Source organism: Macrosteles quadrilineatus, unplaced genomic scaffold (genome assembly GCF_028750875.1).
Source record: "Macrosteles quadrilineatus isolate MER2022 unplaced genomic scaffold, UCM_ALF_1.0 Scaffold_4__1_contigs__length_99947679, whole genome shotgun sequence".
Lineage (NCBI taxonomy): Eukaryota > Metazoa > Arthropoda > Insecta > Hemiptera > Cicadellidae > Macrosteles > Macrosteles quadrilineatus.
The window spans coordinates 79,315,809-79,341,100 of NW_026542597.1; the positions used below are offsets into that span (position 1 = coordinate 79,315,809).

Genomic DNA, 25,292 nt, shown 5'->3' on the forward strand with positions numbered 1-25,292 from the left:
ACGAGCTAACCTGAAGGCAAGTGAGCGCAGCGAACGAGCTCCAACCTAAAGGTGAGTGAGCGTAGCGAACGAACTTCAACCAGGACGTGATTGAACCATGCGAACGAGATCATCTTGAAAATTAAGAAGTTAAACGGGGCAAAGCCCGCGGGTTACAGCTAGTATGATTATAAAATAATATTGCAATTTCATTCAACAGCACTTTTTTCATAATCTTTTAAATTCATTGAATAATTATTAAACTACAGATGACGACTAATAATTATTGCTTATCGGTTTCTGCAGAATCATTCTTTCCAACATGGTTGTAAATAATAACAATGTTTTGTACATAATATAAAACATAAATACACGCACTTTTATTTATTAACATGAACATAAAACGTTTATAATATAAACGTGTTTATACATATTATGTGTGCATATCAATTTTAACCGAATGGTATTCAAAGAACTAGCGTGTGTCGGGGAAAATTGCTGCCGAGGAAATGAGATTGTAAGCCTGTTTTGGTGGCACTTTTGGAATTCGGATTCAAGCTGAGTGATTGAGCGAATAAGACAATAGGGTAAGAAGAAAAGAAACAGCAATAAATAAGACCAATAAGAAAACCTCAAAATTTCAAGAACAAACTTGGCTTGTATAGAATATTTTTGTTAAAATGTGGTAGTTTTAGGAACTTTGTTTATTAAATTATTTTGGTAAATTTACGATCATGGTAAGTAATCAATTAATGTTATTCCATTGTTAAATAAATCCAATACTCATTAAACTTACTAATACAATTAGTTTTTTTTTTATTTCAAGGGTAAATTTTTGTTGTTGCAGGCCTAACTTATCTCAAGTAACTTAAGGACTTCTAGCTAGGCTATCCCCGTGGGCCCATGTAAAAATACCAAGTAGGTAGGCCTATCCTAAGCAGGGGCCTGCCAAGTTGAGTCCGCTATAGTTTTTATATGCATATAAATACACAATCAATATGGTTATTTTGATACCACGGTATAAGTAACTTAATAGATAACCTAGGCCTAGACCTAGAACATTTTTGCAATTCTTCAGAGCCTTGACCCAATTCTAGGCTCGCTAGATTTATTTTACAAAAGCACTGTAGGCTACCTTAGTGAATATTTTACCCCTGGGTTATTTAGCAGCAGCTGTTAACTTACTGTAGTCGTGAGGGTAGTTTAATAATAGGCTAAGGACTAACTTATAAAAAAAAATATTTATTAATTGTCTTAGCAACTTTAACTGAGTGGTTAAGTGTTCTCCTTCAAACTTGAAAGTCGCTGGTTCGATTCCAAGCAAGATCTCAAAGTATAACTCAACCTCTGAGGTAAATAAAAGTCCCGTAGACCTAAACTCTCTCTCTTTATTTTGTGTGTTTTTACACCATTAAACTTAGGAAAAGTATTTTTTTAAATTTATCAAAGGGAACAAGCCAAACCCTGCTCTTGTTACTAAGTTAAGTGTCAACCTTTTGTTAGATAGCGTAGTTAATAATTAGGCTAATCAAACTAAAATAAAATGGCCGAACTTAAAGACAAATGGCATAGGTAGTTAATATGAGTCCATGAATTTGACCCTCTGAAAAGACTTGAAAATTCACTTCAAGCTACTCAAATCAGGTACAGCTTAAATATAGGTACTCAAATAATACGGCAAACAACATGTTTTTAAGTTAAGTTTATAACTAAGCTTACGGTGTAGTTTAAGTTAAGTTAAAAGTTTGAGGATCCCAAACATAATTTACCGACAAAAGTGCTTAGAATTTAAGTAATTTATTTTTCAGCTTATAAAATAAGTTACTGGTAAGCCATGTTTACTTTTACAGTAAATTTATGACTTGGAGATTTTAAATGGTCTGTAGACTCACAGTTTAACTTACTTTTTAACTTATGGTACCATTTATGGTTGTGTCAGTGGCCAATCAACTCAAAGCTTTTTACAGGATTTGTAAAAGACTTAGCGGGTTTGGGTTGAAGGAAAAATATCAGCACAGCTAGCTAGAGCTTGAAGATATTAACAGACCTAGGCCTACTTCAGTTCCTATAAGTATGGGCGATAACTATCTATAACATAAGTTTTTTATGTTCTTATAGATATCAGCCAATAAATCATTTAAAGAGCTCACCCGAGGTAAGGTATGGGTAAAACCGACAGATCAAATGGATTTATGGTTGGATTCTCAAGGATACTACAGGAAACACACAGCTAAAGATGGGTCATGTCTTTACCGTGCAGTGTCCGAACAGGTTGGTCTTATTACTCTTACTTGTTCGGGGGAGCGAGCTGGTCTGTTGGAGGTCCCAAACTTTTACTTGATCAAAAACGTAGGGTGTTTAAACTTAAGACAAAAATTAAGGTTATGGTAATTCATGATAGAATACCTACTGTATCATTTTCAGTATGAACAGTAGACTAAAACCACCCTAAATAAAGAAATATGAGATTAAAACGCTAGGCTATTTATTTGAAAAATCAAACGCTATCTAAATACGGTAAGGGTTAAGGGGTGGAGATTGTGAAACATTTTTTACGTTACAAAGTTTTAGCTCGTTTAAAAATATAGGACACCAAGTTATCTCAGTTTTTTTTATTTGATGAATGGTTTATCCGCCACCACAGTTAAAAAAAACACCTCTTTTTATTTAAAAAAATCCACCACCTTGAATAAATATTCTAAATCTAGTTAAGATTCATTTAACTTTATTTTAACATTTTCTGTAGCCTATTTATGTAACAAATGTGACCTTGTCTATTGTAATTTTTATATTACCAAATGACAATAAAGATTTATTATTATTATTATATTTAGATTTTTTTTATTAATATTCTTTTAGAGCTGGTGAGCCGGTGGCTTAGTCAGTAGCGTCTTGGACTCCAGGCCCAAGGCAGCGATGTCAAGGGTTCGGATCCTGGTCACTGCTGTAAACATTTCAGCACAGGTTACCTTTGTACTGTACCGGCTCACCCCTTGCTTTGCTGGATACGTTCCACATAAAGGCAGTTAGTCTATGTGGACGGGCAAATGCAAGGTTAAAAGGGGTCGCCAACCTCTTTTAAAAAAATTACAAAAAAAAAAAAATTTGTGGGTTTAAAATTTGAAAAATTTTACTTTTGGGAATTTTATGGGTGGCTTTGGAGCCTGAGGTCCTGGATTGAAATCAGAGCAATCATCATTAAATCTTTTCTATCTGATATTGCCGCGACCCTCTAGGACTGGCCTTTTAATGTGTAAATTAATAAACAGTTCTGGGCTAGAACCTAAAATAATGTAAAGTTGGGACACAAAAAAAAATTTTTTTGTTAGATGGTTGGAAACCACAAGTCTTCTAGCCAGCAGAGGATATTTGTGCATATTATATAAAGTTAAACAAATCCACTATAACCCTGCTTATACAACTTTATGATATCCAACAGGAATGCCACGCTTCTGAGAGTTCACTATTTTTTGTCCGCATAGTAAGTGCAGAGAGCTTTTCAATGAATAATTTTATGCAAAATAGTATGCATTTGATGTATTCTTCAAGTGTATTCACAGTTTCTGTCACTCTGTAAACCATTTCATTACTCTCCTGACCTCCTATGAGACCATAATACAGTTAACCTGCTCTACACTGGGCATATCATATTATTGAAAATGTAATATTGTTACTTTATGTGTTTAGGTATTTCTCGCCCAAGCTTTCCACCTGGATGTGCGAAGGCATTGTGCAGAGTATGCTCAGCGACATCCAGAATTGCTGGACAGTGTAAGTTGATAAGATAATATGTTACTTTAGCAGTTAGCAAGGTGTGAGTGAAGGGGAACCAACACAGACGCCAACTGTATAGCGGGTGACAAATGGTTGAAAGGTTTGTTACAAGACATGGTGCTCACTAGCTGCCCTGTACTAGAACCAGAAAAACCGGATATATACATTAGTTTTAGATATTGTGTAATTTTCAATAAAATCCACAACTAATTGCTGTTTATTCTCTTTTTGTGACGTCATATCAAGTACAAAAATTGTGATCTCAGAAAATGATTAATATATTGCAATGCTGGAGGACAGGAAATTATCACAGACAATGCTGAGATTTGGTAAATCATCACAGACGTTGACGCAAATTTATGTATTAAAACTGTTTACCTACTTTTTTAAATTCTCAGTGTTACAAATTGTTTAATAAACTAATACGGTTAACAATGATCTCTTAACCACGTTACATATTCCTTGTGCAACAATTTTTAGAGTATAAATTTGATCTTAAAACTAATAGAATCAAAAGATTTTAAATTTAATATTGTGTTTTAATTTTTTATTTTTCAAAGGAAAACATTTAATAAATAATTTAATTTCCAGCTTTAAGTTATACTATAGATAAAACATACTCCCTTAGTAGATTTCCCATCCTTATAGAACAGCTGAAGCCAATTTTACTGTTAGTTCTGTCCGGTGTACTGTGTACTGCGTGTTTTGTTTACAATTCGTTTCTTGCTATTTCAGTAATCTAAAACCTCGTTTAACCAAATAAAACTATCTAATCATAAACAATAACTTGTCCACTTGCTATATAACCAAACAGTGAGGTACAAATCATGAGAAACTAACCCTAAAATAATATAAACAAATTGTAAATAAAACACAACATCTACAGAAAACCGGACAGAATTAACAATAAAATTGGCTTCAGCTGTTCCATAAGGATGAGAAATCTTCTAAGGGAGTATGTGTATACTGGCTATGGCGGATCTATGGTTATACTGTAGGTTGTTAAGCTGCCAATAAACTAAGTAGCCTACAATATTTTCAGGTTAATTACTGTACAAAAAAGGAATATGTCGATCGCATGAAGCATCCCCACGAAGCAGGAGGCAAGCTGGAACTAGAATTGATGTCCCGAATGTACAAGTGAGTTTGAAACTTTTTCAAATGAATAAATGAGAATTTTTAAAATTGTAACTTATCAGGATTTAATTTATAATCCTTAGAAAGTCAGAAGCTACCATGCTGAGTCAGAAAATTTCAAACATGACGGTATTGCATCAACATTGCATTTTATTAATTTTTCGTCATACTGCAGCAAAAACAGCTGTTTTAACACGTTCGCTACTGCAATAGTACGAAATCTTCCATTCGCATGGACCAGCGACGCACATATGCGACGGCCGGTTTCCACCCATAGACTGCCGTCGCATATATGCGACGGCTAGTCACATTAAAATAGACTGCCGACGCATATTTGCGTCGGGGTTCTAATGTTATTAAAATGCTTATATCTTTGTAGTGGTCTATTTGAGGGCACTGAATTCCCTGCAGTGGTCTACAGAGATGTCTGACGCACAACTGCGTCGCTTGGTCTGTGGATATGATGATTGGTGACGTCATATAATAGTTGGAAAAACTGGTCTTTACTTTTCTGCATCACTGTATGTATGTATGCAGTATGTATGCTGCATTATACTATGTAGCTTTTATATTTGTTCAGTTATAAACTGTTCTTGAATAATATGTTTATTTTTTTACTTACTTTCACCTTCAAACACAAAAAAATGAACTGTCGCATATATGCGACGTTTAGTCTATTTCAAGAAAACTATGATAATTTTCACTATTGTCTTCGCTGTAGACCGGGCGTCGCAAATATGCGACATTACAAAAGGTTATAAAAAATACAAAAAACCAAGAATAATTTATTTACAAACACGATTGTAGCGTATTACAATGTAAATGATCACTGTTTTACAGGTTTTCGCCCGTGGTCTGTGTGTACTGTTATCCAAGTGACAGCCGGTCTATGTGTAAGATTCAAATGTATACCTCGGTCTGTGGCAATGACCGCGGCGTCGCATATATGCGACGCTCAGTAGCGAACGTGTTAAATGCATGGGTTGCGGATCTAAAGTAGCATTTTTACTGTATAGGGAGTAAAAAGCGTTTTTAGCCCCTAGGGAGTCAAAATTAGCTGTTGTCATGTCAGTTGTAGATTTTTATTTTAAACAATTGAATGTATCAAAAGTATGAATCGATTGCATCTCGTTGTCTTATCGTAAATAGTTCGACAGTGTGTACACTAACTGTACACAGTTGCACACGGACAGCGCAAGGCATCAAAGGTACAAATTCACAGCCAAAACGAGTTGACATATCCATTTTATTTTAAATTCCAACATACAAATACATTTTCTCCAAAAACAAACAGCTATTTTTTATCTTTTTTTTATTTTAAAAATTAAAAGATTTTTCTTTTTTAATTTTAAACATTTGTTAATCAATTAAAAGATGTGTAGGTAGTAAATGTGTTCCTTTAAATTTCAGGAGAGACTTTTTGTTGTTCAATGAACCTGGAAAATTGTATGAGCCAGTAACGGACCACGGTTTTGATAAGCAGATCATGCTTTGTCTGTCCCAAGAACACCACTATGACTCTGTGTATACCAAACAGTACATTTCAAATGCTGCGTTTTGCCAGTGTAAGTTGGTTTTACTTACAGTAATTAGTTATTACATCATCTAGGCCTGTGTCTCTCAACTATTTTCCTACTGAATCACTTCACAAGACAAAATTATTTTGCGTATCACTTAGTCTTGTGGAGGTAATTATAATTATGTATGGAATATATTTATTTGTTATTTATTATATTCCAGAATTAATTATATTCCATTATTAACCAACCCATGAGTTTGAGAAGGTTGTATCACAATTTCAATATCTGAGCATAGTACCATAGACAAATAGAATAAATATGGACCGTTAGCTGTGCTGCGGTTAGAATAAGTTCTGGCGTCCATTGCTAGGTTTGCAGTGTAGTTATGGTGCGCACCGCTGCAGCGTCTGCTGGTCGCATACGGCTCCTGTGCTCCTCGCCTGCAGCAGTGTGCACGGCACTCCTAGCGGTGGGCGCCAGAACCTTCCTTTGACAGTCTATATTTATTCTATTTGTCTATGATAGTACCGAGTGCCGGGAGCAAGAGTTTTAATTTCTCTCATATTACTTGAATGCCATTATTTCAGGTCATTTGGTAAACTAACAAAATATTCTTGTCCTTATTCCAACGTCTTGTTTAGTATACCGTACTTGTATATTTTTCAACCACAAAAATTTATTTGATTTTTTATTTGATTCATATACCTACATAGTTGGGAATGTGCAGTGATCTAATGTTGACTGACACACTACCCCAAACAATTCTGACATACTACATATAATACTCGTTGGTACTCAGAACCTCTCTATGTACTGTCATAGTGCCCTCTGTATACCACAGGCTGTGGAACACTGATCTGAGCAATAAGTCTTGTTTTCTATATTTTATACATCTCTTTATCTGTACATCTGATATGTGAAGTGCTCTATTTGCATACACATTTTTATTTTCCTAGGTCAAATTGCTCTGTTTAACACATTCACACCTGTATATTTCAGCTCTGATTTATGAAACCCTGTACAAAAAAGTGTTCCAACTGGAAGAAGTGGACTACGCTGTCAAAAAGATGCTGCATGACAAGACGTCCAAATATCAAAGAGATCCGAGCTCGTTCTTTATGAATGGGTGAGTTTCCACAGACCCAAAAGTAATGTGTAGGTACCAGCGAACACATAACAAAATAGAAGCGCTACTCGGAGCGCAGGAGCGTGGCAGTCTGACTAGCCGACGAAACGGACAAAGATGGCGGTGCTAGCCTAGTCCCGGCATCTGCAACGCGCTGGTCGTCTGTTATGCTTCGAGTCAGGGTTGTTTACATAGGCTTTGTTTAGATGTAAAAATACTTTTGTATAAAAACTACTTAGGTTTTTCTGGAGTATTAGTATATTGTTGGAAATATCTTAAAGTAAATCAATCGTTTTACTTTATTATTGCCGACATAAAATTTGTCTAATGAAAACCTTTACCCTTAAGTTCCTATAATGAATTATTCCTAACTGATTAGACAAGCACAAATTCGTTTAATCAGAGTTTACTTGGCTATTTCCAAAGTAATGGTTTAAGAATCGATAAGGTTGATGTTAGCCTCCGGATTACCAATAAACACAAACATAATTACTCTATTTTATTGATAAATTAAAATAACAATAACCAGCATGTACTCTGGACGGATAAAAAAAAAAGAGTAAACTATAATAGAATTTAAAACTGGTCTTAATTTAAGTAGTGTTACACGTTACGAAGTATATTATTTATAAAAAAATAATTGAATAATTTATGAAGAAAATAATAATAATTCTTTTGAGTCTAGAATCAAATAAGAGATTTATAAATCTTAAGTTATTGTCATTCTTTCTGTACTATAGCTTGAAATACATTTGAGGTAAGTAACCTGCCTGCTCTACTGGCCTCACTTAAACGCGGCTTCAGGATGTGTATTGATCACTCAGGGGTTGATTTTTAAAATGTCGATTACACAGTAAAAATTTGTGCTTTTTCTCATTTGTATTAGAACAATTACACAATCTGCCTCATTGTTAATTGAGGAAGAAACCACGAATTTATTACTGGCAAAGGTGAACGTAATACCTGTTGTAAATTGTAATCGTAGGCATATGATACAAACTATTCGACCTATTGTTTGGTCCAAAACATAAAAAGTCAATACTCGGAAATTGTAAATGAATTAGGAGTGAACATTGTAAAGGGATGTCCCGTTAATCCTTATGTTACTCCGAATGGATTTCATTTGCAATTTCTTAGTTTTCCCTTTTACGACATCCCATTCAAGTTTTTGGGGTGTCGGGTCACTCGGGTTAGTTCACCCGAGTTATTGACCTTTAATTTCAACTTAAATATTGTTTTGATTTTACGTGGCAATCGCAAAAGAGAAATTCTTTAACACACACAAAAGTAGGGTACTACTAATGATTAAACTATTTTTCGGAAATTAGTTCGGAAAATATGGGACAAATTCAGTTTGAGAACACATAAACAAAAAATACTTGTACTTAAGGTAACGCTGTTATACTGAAGAGTTGGTGCGATGGCGATAACCCACATCCTGTTGAGAACTAGTCAAGTGATTGTTCTTTTACAAAAATAGTACACATTTCTCAGGATATGAAATAGACAACAATCATTTTTGTTTAGTAATTAAAATGATTGCTCAAATATATTACAATGTTAGAGTTCGCTACTATTATAAAATAAGTAACGAAAGTCTTTACAAAAATAAAGTCAGGCAACATCTCAATAAAACTGTAATTTTTCTGGGACAATAAATTGAGTGTAGTTTTACAAATAATTTGGGAAGTTTTATTTAACTTACATAATTATCTTTAGTTTATCTTGGATGATATTGAAAGCAAATTAGTCCTTAAAACGCTGTGCTTAACGGTTGAAAATTCTTCATAGACAATATATTTGAAAATGTCTTTAAATATACAATATTACAGTACAACAGTATAAATAAAACATTAAAACACTGCACGCTAAATTTATAGACGACGGCGGGGCAGCGGGCGTGGCGCGGAGCAGCGGCAACGGCCCTCTTGTACCTGATATTTTTAGACAACCACGCACGATAAAATTTTTTGGTGAATCGGATAGTTAAATTTGGTTATTTATCCACAACTTTCCCGCTGACGAAATTACTCTGACCAAAAAATAAAAAAATTCCTCGCAATCGCAATACAACTTTTTCATGTCTGAATGTGAAAAATTAAAGTACATAAGTAATACAAATATTTATAAATCAATTACTATCATAACTAATAATTTTATATTAACACCATCGTTATCCTCAGTATCAGATCTACAAGTGTGCAAAATTTCAGCAATTTTTTTCAACTATTAATGTTGTATGATCGTGTATTTGTCGCGGGGTTTTTAATGCGAACTGTGCTCGCGGGTCTAAGATTCAGGCTGTATGACGGACCAAGATGGCGGATTTGGCCACACTTTCAGTGCATTTGGTTAAACGCCGTGTCCTCTCTATTATTATTATTATTATGTGCTCGCTGGTAGGTACTACTACTTGTTGACTGGTTGTGTACTATACTGAATGAGAGGTGATTGTTGTATGGATTGAGAAAAAAAGTATAGCTGTGGTAGAACTGACTATTCATAATGCTTTGACTATTTTTCAAGTTTAATTTAATTGTGTTTGGTTTGTTTTAGGTTGGACCTGAGGCTCGAAATTAGAGATAGTTATTCAAACGTCAAAAACCTTCTTAACTTGGGTGTCACCCCGTTTCCATACAAGGTGGCCAAATCTCTGGATCCAGATATATATAGAAATGTCGAGTATGACACTTGGAATGAAATAAGACGAGGTTTGTATTCGATTTTAAATTTTACGTTTATTCCCTGGGGAATTGAATACACTTTATACAAGGCTTGGGAAGAACATCGGTTCTTTGTTTTCTTGATTAATAAATCCTTACGATTTCCATTCATCGGCTTATTGTAAATAATGGCAATGGAGAGCAGTCAGGTGCTTTTGGGGAACGTAGCCCAGGTTGCACAGCAGATTTCAAAGCTTTAGAATATTTTTAACGCTTCCATTTTTATATGTTAAATTTAAATGGCTTATTAAACGTCAAAGGGAAATCCCATATTTCATATTCATATTGATTAGTACAGTCAACAATCTGACTTGCTAATTACACAAGATATAGCCATCATCTCAACTCACAAGTACACACAATAGCTACAAATATCTTAGTAACATTTTTTTAAATAAATTACCCCCTTCTATTGTAACAATTCCTATGAAAAAAATCAAAACTATCCTAGATTCATAGGACGGTTATTAGCGTAAATTAGTTCTTGTCCTTAATACTTAAATACTTTTTTTTATGAAATAGCGACCATACAAATGTAGGTATTTTAAGCCAAGTATGAATGGAGATGAGTGTAGGAATGGCGCGATCTTGTAGTCTTGTTAGTGACTAAGGCCGACATGTTTCTTAGACCCAGCTGTTAATTAGTAGCCCATACAACTAATGGCAACTAATGGACCTACAGTTTATAGTGGAATCTGAACCACACGTTTGCCTTATAATGAACCAATTGGTCTAAATATCAGGATAATACTGCGGATAGTCATAGTGCTCACTAGTGCGGACGTTAATCCACACTTGTAAATATCATATTCTCAGTTCATGCCTACAAATATCCACAATTCGTGACTTCCGAGTAGCTGGATTACAGAATGACGCCGTCCCAGTCATCTTAGTGGTAATAGATAAGTTTTTAAGTAAAGGAAGATAGAGATTATTGTGTGTACACTTCTGTAAATCTACATATTAACAATCATCTCTTCGTTAAATGTTCGTGTTTTAGATAGGTACGTATAAGATGCCACGCCATGTATAATATTTTTTACAATATCAATATTACTTTTGTAGCTAAATGATAAAGAGATTTTTATTTTGAATAATCTTAAAATCTGGAAATCTAAGATTGTGATTGGCTTGTTATTGACGTCAGGTTTACGCTACGGGATGTACATGTGGAACAACCGAGAACTCCAAGTAGGAGTGAAGTGTCTGGTCAAGTTACCCTCGGACAGAGTGTGTCACGCTCACATCCAGGACATGTCTCCCGACAAGGGTCCGGTCATCGTCTTTGTGGAGGAGCTTGGTGAAAAGTGAGTAGGCATAAGAATGTACAAGCTGTATGTTGTATTAAACTGTATCATATTAAAACTCTCACAACCGGCCTCGGATTTACCAGTCCTCAGATTGTCTGGCCACTTATCAGTAGCTAATATGAATCGTATTTCCCATACTTGTCTCCGTGACTCCAGTACATTCACGGTTTAGGTGTTTACATTTTACTGCGTTCACTACACAGTTGGGCTAGTAGGCTTAACCTCTAAACAGTTGACTGATAATTTCCAGTGCAGTTAGTACATTACAGTTATTTCGTTAAAAATTTAATAATAAAAATAAAATGTTAAAAATTTAATGGCCAAGAAAGTTCAGCAGCAAATTACGGACTTTTTCAAGGCTGGCCTAATAATCTTACAAGCCAATTTTATAAATCATGTTCAGCCTACCTATTCAACATCTGGTAATGCTACCATATTTCATTATATTTTTATGTAACAACTTTTTCCTACAAATACATTTTATATTACGTTTATAGTACGTTTTATTACGTACAAACATGTACTTTTCTTAAAAGCAATCTAAAAGCGGCAAAAAAAAGCAACTTTTTAGTAAATTTACTTATTACACATTGAGTAAAATCATTATATTTGCTGAAGGTTGGCTAATACAACCAGGGGCCTATCTGAGATTCCACTGTATTTTAAATACTGGTTATTTAGTGATACAAATTAAAATAATTACCATAATTTGTCTGTAAATCATGCTCAAACAAGGCTAAAAATAGCCTACCCGTTATTTTATATAAAAAACTGTCAGATGTTTTTGGACCATTTATTTGTAAAGTTGTAACTGATGTTATAGGATGTCCGTGTCGTATGAGAGTCTAGAGTTGTTGCCGCAGTCACCTCCATCACAACCTCTGTCTCTTCCGCTCAAACAGCTGCGGCAACTACAAACTCTGCGGGAACTGACCTCACTAGATGATCTCAAAGAGGGTGAGTTCCATAGACTGTTCATTAATTAAGATGCTTTTTCTGGAGAGCAGACTTATGTAAATGGGAAAGTCCAAACTGGCACAAGAAACACAAAACTTAACACTGTGGTACACAAAACATTATGGGTGTTTTACTTTCATTGACACCATTTTCAACGACAATGCCTGTCATTATATGTAACTACTTCCTGACCACCATTAGGCCTGAAGAATACTCATCCTTCAACCTTACTTAGTTTCAAATTGTGTCAGTTACTTAGACATTTCTAATGTTATGTGTATAGTGTGAAGTTTTGTTTGATTTTTTTTTTTTTTTTTTTTTTGGACTTTCCAATTTAGGTAAGCCTGCTAGCTTGACAAAAAAAATCCTGAAACCATTGTACTCTCTGGGTTACATCCTTATTCCGCAGTAGTTTGTTTATGCTATAAAATAAATTATTGTTGATATTTCCCATAACCTATTAGGGGTGTGGAATGGTCCTCTCCTTTGGTAACAATGACAGTAAAACCCTGTTAAGCAAAACAAAATAGGCAAGGCTGTTACGGATAACCGATTTTTTGGTTAATCAATGGTATAAATTTAAAGTGTTTTTTTCCCAAAGAGATTTATAACAGTAGTTTTGACTGTGTTGAGCTATGAGTAGTTTTGAGCTATGAAATTTGTATTACAGAGGTCTCTAAATAGACAAGTGAATACGCAAAATAAACTTCTTAAAATAATACCCAGCTAATTTTTAAATTTTATCTTTATGGCATAAGATCCGTGTCGTCTGCTCCATTACATTCCATTGGTCAGGCCAGCTGTGTACGCTACACCAGACAATTCCAGTCAAGCCAATTCTCCAATTTATTTGAATATATAGTCATGGTTTAACAGGGTTTTACTGTACTTTCATGACAATATTAGCACACAAACCCAGCCAAAGCTGGGAAAATCAGAAAATCACAAAAGAAAACTCAAGCAGAGAACTGTATCAAAGACTGAATAGTCAAAACAAGAAATCTTCTATTGTAGTTTGCAGTTCCTATTGAGATTAATTTATGATAGAAGTTCCTTGCAACTATTCTTTTATAAAATCAACAATCCACTTTTCAAGTAAAAATATTCACTTTAACTGGGTGCTGATTGGTGGAAACTGCTAGCTTTTACATTAGTGTTACTAAATAATTATATTACTTATACTGTATTGGTATTGTCAGTTTGATTTATAATGTGCAAGTAAAATAAAACGTCAACTTTTCCAAACAAGTAATTTGTAATAACTTTTTGTTGACTTATTTAGGCTGGTAAATATTTGACAGAACATGTCAAATTAGTTGGTGAAAAGTATTTTGTAAATTTTATTGGAACTGAAATTATTAATAATCAAGGTTGTAGTAAAGATTAAGCAGAAGAGAATATTTTAATGATTTGTAATAAAGTTCTATTCACATAATGTTAAAATGTGCTTGAAACAATGTGATGGTTAAAATAGTTCATTATAGTTTTAGATAATGAAGATAAAAGTAATAATGCGGACACTCCATCAAGTCATAACAGTGAAAAAGAAATGATCTGGAAAAGTGAACATGACAGAAGCGGTGCGATTGCTCCAAAGCTGAAAATGTTCAATGATCTGTCAAGTATGTATTTAGTTAAGGTTCAATAATTCAGTAGGTGTAGTAAATTTGTTCAGAATGATTTTTAGTTTTACATTTAGGAGAAATTGTCCTTACAAAATAGTATATTACGTTACTAGTCCTGAAAATAAGTGTTTACCGGACGAGTTTGGTGAACACGTTTTGGACGAGTGACGTTCGATAGTTTACGCTATACTACTAATTCCGTTCAAATCTTTATATATTACCACCAACTAAAGGACTAAAAATCACTAGTCATAACCTCTAAGAGAGGTTATGTTTTTCTTATAACCTTTCATTGCCACCCAAATACAGTATAATCAGCTGATTGGTGTCCAGTAAAACTCATTGCAGTAAAATGTTCTTCTCATGTATTCATACTTGAATTATCCTGTATTAAGAAATACTCAACTGTAAGAAATGTTTTTCAGAGTCTAATAAGAAGACTAATAGATCGTACCGAATAAAAAGCAAAGAACTTACTTACCAACCAAGTAGTGAAAGTCATAAACGACAGATGGAAGACAATGCTGTTGTATCAAGGTTTGTTAAACAATTATTGTAAACCTCCTAAATGTTGTCCAGTCTAAAAATTATTTAAAATCTAAGTAATGGAAGTTAATTAGTTAACTGTACTTTATTATTAGCTGTCAGGGTTTTTGTTAAAGAGGGTTGACATATTGAAAATAAATTAACCACCTCATTGGATTGTGTTCCCATCATATTAGTTTTTTCATCACCAAGTCCTTGAAAACTAAATAAAATATGATAAATGAACAGCTTGCCTAATGGTAGCACTACTGTATTCAATACTCACCTTAAACATTTTGACAATACAAAATAATGCACAATTCTCCTATAAGGGAGGAAGTTAAATGTAACCTTATCATGCTCTCTTTGACTTTTGAGAGGTACAATTTTAAGTGCAGTAAAGCACAACTGTACAACATAGGCTTGTAAAGTGTAAACTAAAACCTGCATACTAAATTCAATTAGGCATACATGCATTGTAATAAGTTTTAAAACTCTTTGATTGTCTTTTGATTTGGTTTCCTCAAAATGTCTTCTTCAGCCTTTTCATGGAAATGTATTAAACAATGCTTTGCACCAAGGAATCAGTGCCCTTGAAGCTGACTTTGATAACACTTTGACTGACCACAGCCTCCAGTAAGTCTAATCATTGTTGCTTCCTCGGTGAAGTCGTCTTTGACACTATAAGTAACCTCTTGTTCTATTTATTCACTAGCTAAACTGCAGAAATGAATTGGAAACCACAAAAACTAAAACACAATAGAATCACATCACAACACAAACCAAATTCCAATTGTAAAGAAATCAAGTGATGATTCGTTCGTTAGCGCACTGTCGAATTTCAAAACTGTGTTGGGCTACCGAGTGTTGGATTATTGAGTGTCGGATAAAAATGTGGTTCAGATTCCACTATAAACAGTAGGCCCCTTAGTTGCTATTGGCTGTATGGGCTATTAACTAACAGCTGTGTCTAAGGAACATGTCGGCCTTAGTCAGTTACAAGACTACAAGATCACGCTTCTCATCTCCATTCATAACTGGCATAAAATACCTTCTTTCGTATGGTCGCCGTTTCCAAGTAAAGTATTATATTATTAATGATTAATTTGCACTGTTTCAAAAAGGAATAGAGTTCAGATAGCTTACCTGAGTCCAAGGGTTAATAGATAAGCAACAGAAAAACACACAAAACATAATATGTGTTATTGCTGTTGTGCTGTGTTGTGTTGTTGTTTGTTTGGCTTCTACAGAGAGTAGGTTGAACAGAAGTGTCAATGAAATCTCAAAACTGAAGTTACCTTTTGCTGACTGTGGCCACAAAAAATAGGACTAGACACTGAGATACTATGACACAGAAATGTGCTGTAAAGAAATCTTATTTTAGAATAAAACATCGCTGATAAGTTTTGCGTTCTTTCACTGTGTGTCTATTAGCCCCTGGACTCTTGATTTCTTAGATGGGTTACCTGAACTATGTTTTGTAAAGATAAATTCTAACCAGCCAAGTAGCTTTCTTGCAAAATTTAACATAATGATTTGTTATTTTTGTTGCAGCACCTCTGACTGTAACTATTCTCCCTCGGAAATATCAGCTACACACCACCGAGAAAATGTGGAGGAATACAATCCCAACTCATTTAACTACCAGGTCAGGATCAGTTCATCTCACATTACTGAAGCTCAAAGTATATTTTGTTTAACTAAATAAACTGCTCTAAATTGCAGTTTGAGATAAGGATGTAACATGGAGCACAAGGGCATAGTTTTTTAAGATTTTTTTGTAAGGATAGAAGGCTTTAACAGTAAATAGTTACACTTTACCGATCAGTCCAGTTCAGTCTGGTCCTTCAAAATGCGGAACATTACTACAGGGAGCATTCATCCGAATTTGGCGGATGTGAGCGGAGTAGACCGGGCAAGTGTTGCCGCTCCACACATTCCAAAACTGGGTGAGGGTTGCGGATTCGGTGAGTGCTCGGCCATTTCCGACATCTCAAGATTATCTCTCTGAGAAGTGGAATCATAGAACGCATGTGGTGTGTGTCCTTCCGAATATCGTAGAATTGTAGCCTCCTCTTCCGTTTGGACTGGGCCAGACCCGACCGAATCGGACAAGTGTAGCCTGAATAAAAAAGAGTTCTGGCACAAAAAAATTTACACAATACACAAAACATTATATATTTCATTGTCACTGACAGTATTATCAGCTAAGGAATAGGGATGGACGAGATTGGATTTTTAGTTCGAGACGAGACGAGACGAGATTTTTTATTTCTCATAATATTTCGAGACGAGATCGAGACGGGATTTCCCTTCTCATACACAACGGGAAATGCACGTTCAAAATGTTTACCTGATTTTGTAACATTGTTAGATGACTGTTTAAATACAAAAATAATGATAATAGGCAAGAATATTTACAATCTTTTATTAAAAAACATCAGCATAACATTTTTTTTATTAATCACGCTTAACTTATTAAAAATGCCTACGATTAGGAAACATAGTGATATCAGTTAGGATAGAGTTCAACTTATCCTAAAATAAAATAAATCATAAAATAAAAGCAATATTAGTTTTTATAAAATAGTTACTTGTTTTGACTTTTTATAGTAATAAAACATTCCTCACACTGCTTACACTTAACAAAACTTCTCAAATGTTATTAAAGTAATATTATTAAAGTAATTTTTACATTTAAAGAATTAATTAAATAAGAACGCCTTCGCAAAGGAAACGCAACTACAACACGCTCCTGTATTGCGGGTATTGCATTGACTTTCTGCAGGCGTTTTTAATTTTTTTTTTTTTTTTTTTTTTTTTTTGTCTTGATAAAAATCTCGGCCAAAAAGAAATCTCGTCTCGTGTAACAAGATTTAAAATTTCCCGAAAATTTCCCGAAATTTCGAGACTTGACCATCCCTACAAGGAATAATTACTTTATGATTTGATGGGAAAGTCTTTGTCACAGTGACAGGGAAATATTCATATTTTTTGTGTATACAGTAAAATTGTGTGTTTCTTCTGCTTGTTTGGACTCTCTTTCCCATCCAGGCAAGCCTGCTATCCTCAACAAAAATCTTAATTTTATTTTAGTTTTCCACCTAAAACTTTTCTAAAAATACTCTCTTGAACAAACTAAAAGCATACTTACATGCCTAAAGTTAGAGTTTAGTAGTTAAGATGTCTCAACAAGATATGTCAACCAACATAATTCTTCTGTAACCTTATTAGACAAGCCTGTTATTCAAATGCCTCGCAAACTCGTAAACTTCATGTTAAAACAGCCAATACCCCTAAAACATAGCATAGCATTAAATGGCTGATAGATCACTTGACCACTGCACCAATGAGATTGTAGCTTCGCTTCAGTTGGAGTTGAAATGAATCCTTCAAACCATGAACACGGAAATTATGTGTGTGGTTCCCATTTCAGGGAATAACTTATTTTCTAGTCCACCCGCAAATTTCCAGGTTCCAAAGTTTTCTTTAACGATCTTTTAATAATTCTAGGTTATTTATTTGCTTCTTTGACCTACTTTCTTCAATTTCCTAACCCTACAAGAAACGGAAATTAAATTAAATATTCTATAAGCTTACACAAGCAGTATCTCCACTCACAGAACGGTGAGCGAGCTGATCTTGTGATAGTTCGATCCCGTGGTTCTGGGTTCAAATCCCACCAGTCACCAATGTGTGTTCAAAATCTAAGTCAAGTGATAATGCTGCAATCCTCGAGACTTAGCCTAAAGTAATGTGAACAACTATTTCCAAGTGAGAGTCCTAAGATGTAAAGTGGGACATACAAATTATCACCAGAGTCCTGATTACTTTTTTTAAAACTTTTTATCACTGTAGGCAATCGACCATCACGCCGAGAGGGAGCGTCCAGAACAAATAACTGTAGAGGCCACCAGTACTGTGGGTCCCCCCGCAATGGTGTGTATCGAGCCCCACTTCTACATGCAGCCGATGGATGGCTTTGCCCCGCCATCCACCTTCCTGGCTCCCCCCGCCTGCTACCCTCCAACTGACTTGCAACAAGTTCCCGTCTCAGGTCTGTATGTTTCATTGTGAATAGATACAAACCATGGTTATCTGCTGAGAATATTGAAACCGGAAATTTTAAATCTCTTACCTAAATGCAAAACATTTTTACTTGCCTATTTAGGGTAACAAAAAATACAGGAAATAATACAATTTTAACTATGCAATCACAACTGAAATAAATTCGACTCTAGACCCTAGTAGCTTATTTAGAAAACTACCAAAATCATGTAAGTAATTGACATAAAATAGTTGGTATTTCTAGGAAATATATTTGAAAGTACTAAATATAACATCGTGGTATTTTTTCAGATATTGCACCTCTGCGGTTTTACTACAATTATGGAATTGAAGTAAGTAGTAAAAATGCTTAAAGAAGAGCAATATTCAATATTCATTGAGCTCAAATCTTTGTGTATAAAAAAATAAAACCACAAGATAAACTTATAATTTAAATGAACTGAAAGGACAGATTTGAAGACATTTTCAAATACTACGCCAAAAAATCTGCTAAGAAGAATACTTCATTATGCTGGGAAGTGATGAAATTTTCTCAGTATGGTTGACTTGAATCTGACCCTTGTGGGATAAGAATGGTTGTTGTATTGCCAAAAACGCCACACTTTGAAAGTAATACTAAAACCAACCTACAAGTCAAACTTTTAACTGCTTTTGATCCAGCTTAATTATAAGCAATCGCGTTTAGCCAGAATGTTTAAAATACAACCCACATCCTAGATTCAATTAGGCGTAACAGTATCACATAAGTTTCAATACTTAAAGTCAAGTATCTTTAAAGTCCCATTGACAAATAATCAAAAGAAGCTAAATAAATCCTCTAGAAATTATTTTACTCATAACCACACATTGTTGCAAATCTCGATAAGAAATCATCCTTGTTAACAAGTCTGGTTTAGAAAATTTTAAATTAAACCATTATTATTGTTGCTGTATGGTCCAGAGGCCATCATGAAATTTATGAGAATCTTGCTATCGAGGTTCTACTGTACTTCTTTTACCCGCAAGACTCCTAACACAAAATTAAATTTAAGTGCTATACAGATATCCGATGACTCACCGCAGAGTCAAACTGCTGATTGTGAGTCTCGGCTTATAGATTCAACTGCTTCCCCTATATTTTACACTCGCATTAATATGTCTGACTAAATCATCTTATGGACAATGTTAATAATATTTTACTTCCTACAGCATTACTCTCAAAGAGTAAGACCGACTCCACCTTGTTACTTGAACACTGCCGTGACTTACCTTCCCGACAACTCCATGAGTCCTGCGGTGTACGATCACGGACCATCAACGCCTATCACCACTCCAGGTAAGGCTGGTAAAGGGTGGGTAGGCTAGATTATTGAGTGCGTGTGTTAAGGTGAAGATTGATGACGAAATTATAGTTTTCCTACTGATAAAGATTAGCTGTTTATTGTAGTCATTAGTGATGACCAAAACCAGAAATTTTGAGTCTCCAAAACCCAAAAAATCAAATCCTGAGTATAGAGTTTTGAGACTTAAACACAAAACTTTTTACTTGTCTTCCGGTTTTGATCATCACTAAAGATAGAAAGGAACTATTATTACAATAATATTTGGTGTTTACCATACGTTACCATAATGAATAACATAATGTTAGGTACTATCAGATCATAATGTTACCATGTTTGTAGACTCGGCTGTGGTGATGAGTCCTTCCCCAGTGTTCCGTCACCCACGTCCGGACTCGCTGCCTCTGCTGCCCATGCCTCCGGAACCAGACTCCACCACCCACCACTCGTACTACCCCTCGGCCAGCCATAACCTGGCCCCTAGGTTCAAGAACAAGCTCAGGAACATGCAAGGTGAGGATTCATCACTCCCTTACTGTATATGTTACGTAAATAAATAGTTCCTTTACTAGAGTTGACTTTCAATAATACAACATTTACAAGGCTGGGAAAGTGTCAGATAACTGAAATTATCCCTAAAAACAACCTAAAATGCATTATAAGGTAGTGACATACTGTAAAAATGTTTAGTTGTATGATTGAGATTTTGTTCAAACTTATCTGTATTTCCACTGTTTTTAAGAAAACAGGTAGTTGTAGTATAAAAATACCCCCGCCGCAGCAAACCTGCAGACTAAGCAAATTTCCATTTGACTGATTTGATTTACACTGAAATGTCTACTTAAAAATATAACATTTATTCCCGATTTAAAAAGAATTAGTTTATTTATTTTATTTATTTATTTATTTATTTATTTCAACGGACATCTCCATTTTACAGCATACAAAACAAAACAATAAACTCAGGATGACTTAAATTGATAATAACAATTTTTGTGCTTAGCAAGTAGTTTAGCAAGTACCTACTTAAGTTTGCTGCATCAGGGAGGGTAAAACTGTTTTTTTTTTTGTTTTTTTGTAAAATGTTAATAGTTAGTAAGAAATAAAAACATTTTCCAAATTTGATCAAAATATGTTCATAAACAAGCAAACTACAACAGTTTACTTATTCTCCATAAGAATAACATGGGAATTTTAAATTTACAAATTTTTGGAATTTTCTCCGTAACCATTAGGCGCATAATAACGCTTAAATATACTAAATTGTTTGTTTTTTTAAGATCTACAAAATGGTTTGGAAAGAAATTGCTAAATTTTATGTTTTTTGGGTCAAAAATGGGAAAAACCTATTTTTACCCCATAAAACCCCCCGTAAACCCCCGTTCCCATGGTCCGATCATGCTAGATCGCGAACTCGTTCGAATAAACGTAGGTTTACACGTTTGTACCAAATTTCATCAAAATCGGACCATTTTTGCTTGAGTTATCGTGCTAACGGACACATATATATATATATAAATATATATATTAAGAAAACTGTAGTGATTAGGGCTACTATTTTGATATATAAATGCATTATTAAAAACTAAGTACCCTTTTTTAAATATATATATATATATATATATATATGAATTTGAACGGATGGTGTTTTTGGCCTCTAGGGACCTCAAAACGAAAAAAAAAAATCGGTCCCGCGTCCAGGTCTTACCATGAGTACTACGGTAATAGCTTATTCCCTATATGGGAAATTTGCTAAAAACCTTAATTACTTAATTTTGATTTTGTTTTTTTATAGGAAGAGCAGGCTTACCTGTACCACGTTATAGGATTTACACATTATAGGAAACACATCATATACAAACACACACAATTGAAATATTTCCTGAGCTCTTCTGTTCACAAACAAACCTTTCAAAATTTGATTTAACATGGAGAGCTAGATGATAAATCTATAAGCTAAATACGGTTATTTGTATTTCTTTTAAGAGTTCTTTAGCGGATTGTCAGACATGATACGGATTTACTTTTTATCAAGTTCCAGAATATTATTTACATTAATAATTAATTGTACCACTATATAAACATAACCAAAATAATTATTATTTGTCATAATATTTTTAATGTTTTAAAAACAAAAAATTTAACATTTATTTCAATGCATTTTTTTTTTTTTGCTTCAGCTGGAAGACCCTGTGAGCCGCCAGTTGTCCAGCAGCCGGAAGTGTCGAGCACTACGAGTGTACCAGTCCCGGCACACTACCTGGCGCCGCCACTCTACTACCATCCGCTTGGTGTAGAGGTTGAGTCCAACTATTTGGAGTACGGCGTGTACGACCCTAACCTCATTTACTTCCCACCAGTTCAGCCCGCCGTGCCTCCGCCTCATTATTTCCACCCAGACGCTCTCTTCTATCAACACTTGATGGCTGCTCCCCTGCCTTCTGCCATCTAAGTGTTGCCACTGCTATCGTAGCAAACCCGGTGCTGATTACCTGTAAGGTATGAGTCTTGTGTCCTTAAAGTTGCCTTAGTGTTACAATTTTGATTTTCCTTTCTATGTATGTTGAGATATACAAATATGTTAAAAACACAAAATAACTAAATGTAATATAAGTATTTTTTTACCTGAGCTCAATTAGGTAGATTACTTAAATAGTTAACAGTGTGGTTTACGATTGATTTAATATATTCATGTGATCAAGTACAGTAGAACCTCAGTTCACCGTTAAATCAGTTATTTGTTACCACAAAAATGAAAAGTATTCTACAAATATAATATGTTAACATTTATATTTTTAAACTTTGATTCATTTGCACAATTTGTGACTTTCTAAAATTATCGTTTTGTTATCCTTCTATTCACTTAACCCTCATAGTTTCAGCGTTAAGGGTGACGGTTAATCGAGGTTTTGCTGTAAAATAATTAACACTTATTTTCCACACAAGTGCAATTAGAGAGATAACTACTGAACATGTGGTTGATCTTGTGATTTAAATATAAAATATTCATGATGTAATCATGTAAAAGAGTGATGTAAATACTTACACATTCTGCCATACACATTTAGTAAGTAGCTCATAGTGAATAAGTAACAACGGGTACTAAGTAATGTATGTGATAAGCTAAAGAGATTAGGTAGCTATTAGTAACGTGTGATCTCAAGCAATATAAGTGTTACTTAATGGTTGTATAGTGGAATTGGGATGGTAATATACTTACAAGTAAAAGCCCTTGCTCCATAGAGTCTTACACACTCCAACTCATAGGGGTAGAAAATCATTGTTCCCAGATTATTTATTTTTTTAATGGCTTAAAGTTAGTACAGTAAGTTTGCTTTGCGAACAGTTGTAATTTTCCATGTTCTTTGTAACATATGATGATCTCTTAAACACTGTGAAATCAAAAATTGGGTAAGGGATAGGACTTATTCTGTTTTTAAATAACTAATTCATTGCTAAAAAATCTTGATAAAAATTTCAAATTTAATTAATTAATTTTGAATAAACCTTTTCCTAATAACACAAGTAAAAGAGTTCATGTGAAAATGATAGTCAAAATATTTAAGGATACAGAATAAATTACATTAAAATAGAAGTAAAGCTTTCACAGTCAAAGTAGACATTTTAAATCGATCTTTGGGGAATTACCGTCGTTAAACTGGCAAAAATATTGGCGTTTCATATGCATTGTAGCAATCCATCTTTGGAACTAGGTTGAATTGTATCTAAAACATTAGTCAGGTTGTTTTTGCCGGTTAAACGCCACGTTTACCTTTCTAAAACCGAGTTTTGACAATATAAAAAATTTTACTATTTAACAAAGGTTCAAAAGTTTAGAGATATTTTTATATAACAGATACTCATCAATATAAAAACATTTTCCAATACAACAATGTTTAGGAATATAATTTGTTTGTTCAACCAAGATTTGAAACCATAAAGAAGAATCTTATTTTTTATACAAATTATACCCTCTTTTCCATCCCTTAACCCAGTCAAATTTAGCTCAAATACTAACAGTATTTTTCAAAATAAATCTTAAGCCTTTTTCATTCAACGAAACCCAAAAACCAAGCTAGCTCTTTAGCTTATGCCAGGTGCCACATAGTTTTGGCCAGCTTTTAAACCCACATCCTGAATTGACCCACATCCTCTATTGAATAAGTACACTGTGTCCCCCCATTCATATCAACAACGTTTTTTAAGTCTTGAATTATAAATTCTAGTTAAAATAGATCCTCAATAAGATTTTTGTTTGTATCAGATTTCTATGTTGTATAGTCTTTGCACGCCTTTATTTTTGTAAAACACTTTTGGACATTTAGAAGGTCTTTTGATTTGCATCACTAACGGTTTTGTATCGTAGATTTAAGAGTATTATGGCAGCGTCGAAATAAGACTGATTTGTAAATAAACCAATTGAAGGCATAATAATCACTCAAATAACTTGTTCAGATAAGTTTGGTGGTATAAATTTTGTCTGTAGTTTTACAGATGTAATTGATGTAGGTTTTCTGGAGTATATTTAGCTATAAACAGGATCCTTTATTTTTAGATACATAGTACGGTAAAAATATTTTTGTTACTCTTTATTAATTACTTTAATCATGTTAGCTTTATGTTTATCGATACCATGCTAATGATGGTACACAACTCTAAAAAGTAAAGATGATTTAAATTAAGTTTGATAAGTAAGATTTTGTTTGTTGTACCGGTACGTTTAAGTTTATAAGTTAGTCAAATATTATTTAGTTAAAACAATTTAAAATTGTTAAGTTTTGTTACAGTGTATTTTAGTTACCTCTTCTAGATCATTTTGTTACTACCGGTAATTTTGAATTTTATTTTCAACTCATTATCTTTGTACCTAAAGTTACTTTTGTAAGACTGATAAAGTAATACTTTAGGTAATAAGGGGATGTATAGTAATTGCACTTACTACAAATTCAAGGGTTTAAAATTTATTAATTCCCCCATGAATAGTAATAAGCTTTGTGATTGATAGTTGTAAGTTTTGCTAAGAAATATTATGAGCCAGTGTTAAGCTTTTAACACTACTCGATGTTGAGAACAATGTTTTGTTTGAGAGATAATTAAAGTTTTGTTACTTTTGATAAAAAATATTTTTCCTTTTTTACTAAACCCTACTTTTTGCAGTCATTCATTTCTCCTTAGGACCAAACGAGAGCTTATTTTGTTTGATAAAAATGTGTTATATTCTTGTACATG

General features: G+C 34.0%; 1 protein-coding gene across 1 annotated transcript; it reads left to right on the forward strand.

The window, feature by feature from the left end:
* Window positions 1-386: 386 nt before the first annotated feature.
* LOC128993473 (protein ovarian tumor locus-like) lies at window positions 387-25,162 on the forward strand. The gene is made up of 17 exons (XM_054417385.1): window positions 387-716; window positions 2,098-2,250; window positions 3,667-3,750; window positions 4,796-4,893; window positions 6,301-6,455; window positions 7,410-7,536; window positions 10,093-10,247; window positions 11,407-11,566; window positions 12,393-12,526; window positions 14,011-14,148; window positions 14,577-14,688; window positions 16,231-16,324; window positions 18,535-18,733; window positions 19,036-19,076; window positions 19,933-20,059; window positions 20,406-20,576; window positions 22,244-25,162. Exons 1-17 carry the CDS (start codon window positions 714-716, stop codon window positions 22,513-22,515), a joined length of 2,223 nt encoding a protein of 740 aa, XP_054273360.1. The 5' UTR covers window positions 387-713; the 3' UTR covers window positions 22,516-25,162.
* Window positions 25,163-25,292: the final 130 nt, after the last annotated feature.

What these genes read in the sequence shown, in the direction of transcription:
- LOC128993473 (XM_054417385.1), top strand. An exon ending in AATGTTCAATGATCTGTCAA is followed by an intron (nt 14,149 to 14,576) that starts GTATGTATTTAG and finishes AATGTTTTTCAG; the next exon opens with AGTCTAATAAGAAGACTAAT. An exon ending in CAAGCTCAGGAACATGCAAG is followed by an intron (nt 20,577 to 22,243) that starts GTGAGGATTCAT and finishes TTTTTGCTTCAG; the next exon opens with CTGGAAGACCCTGTGAGCCG.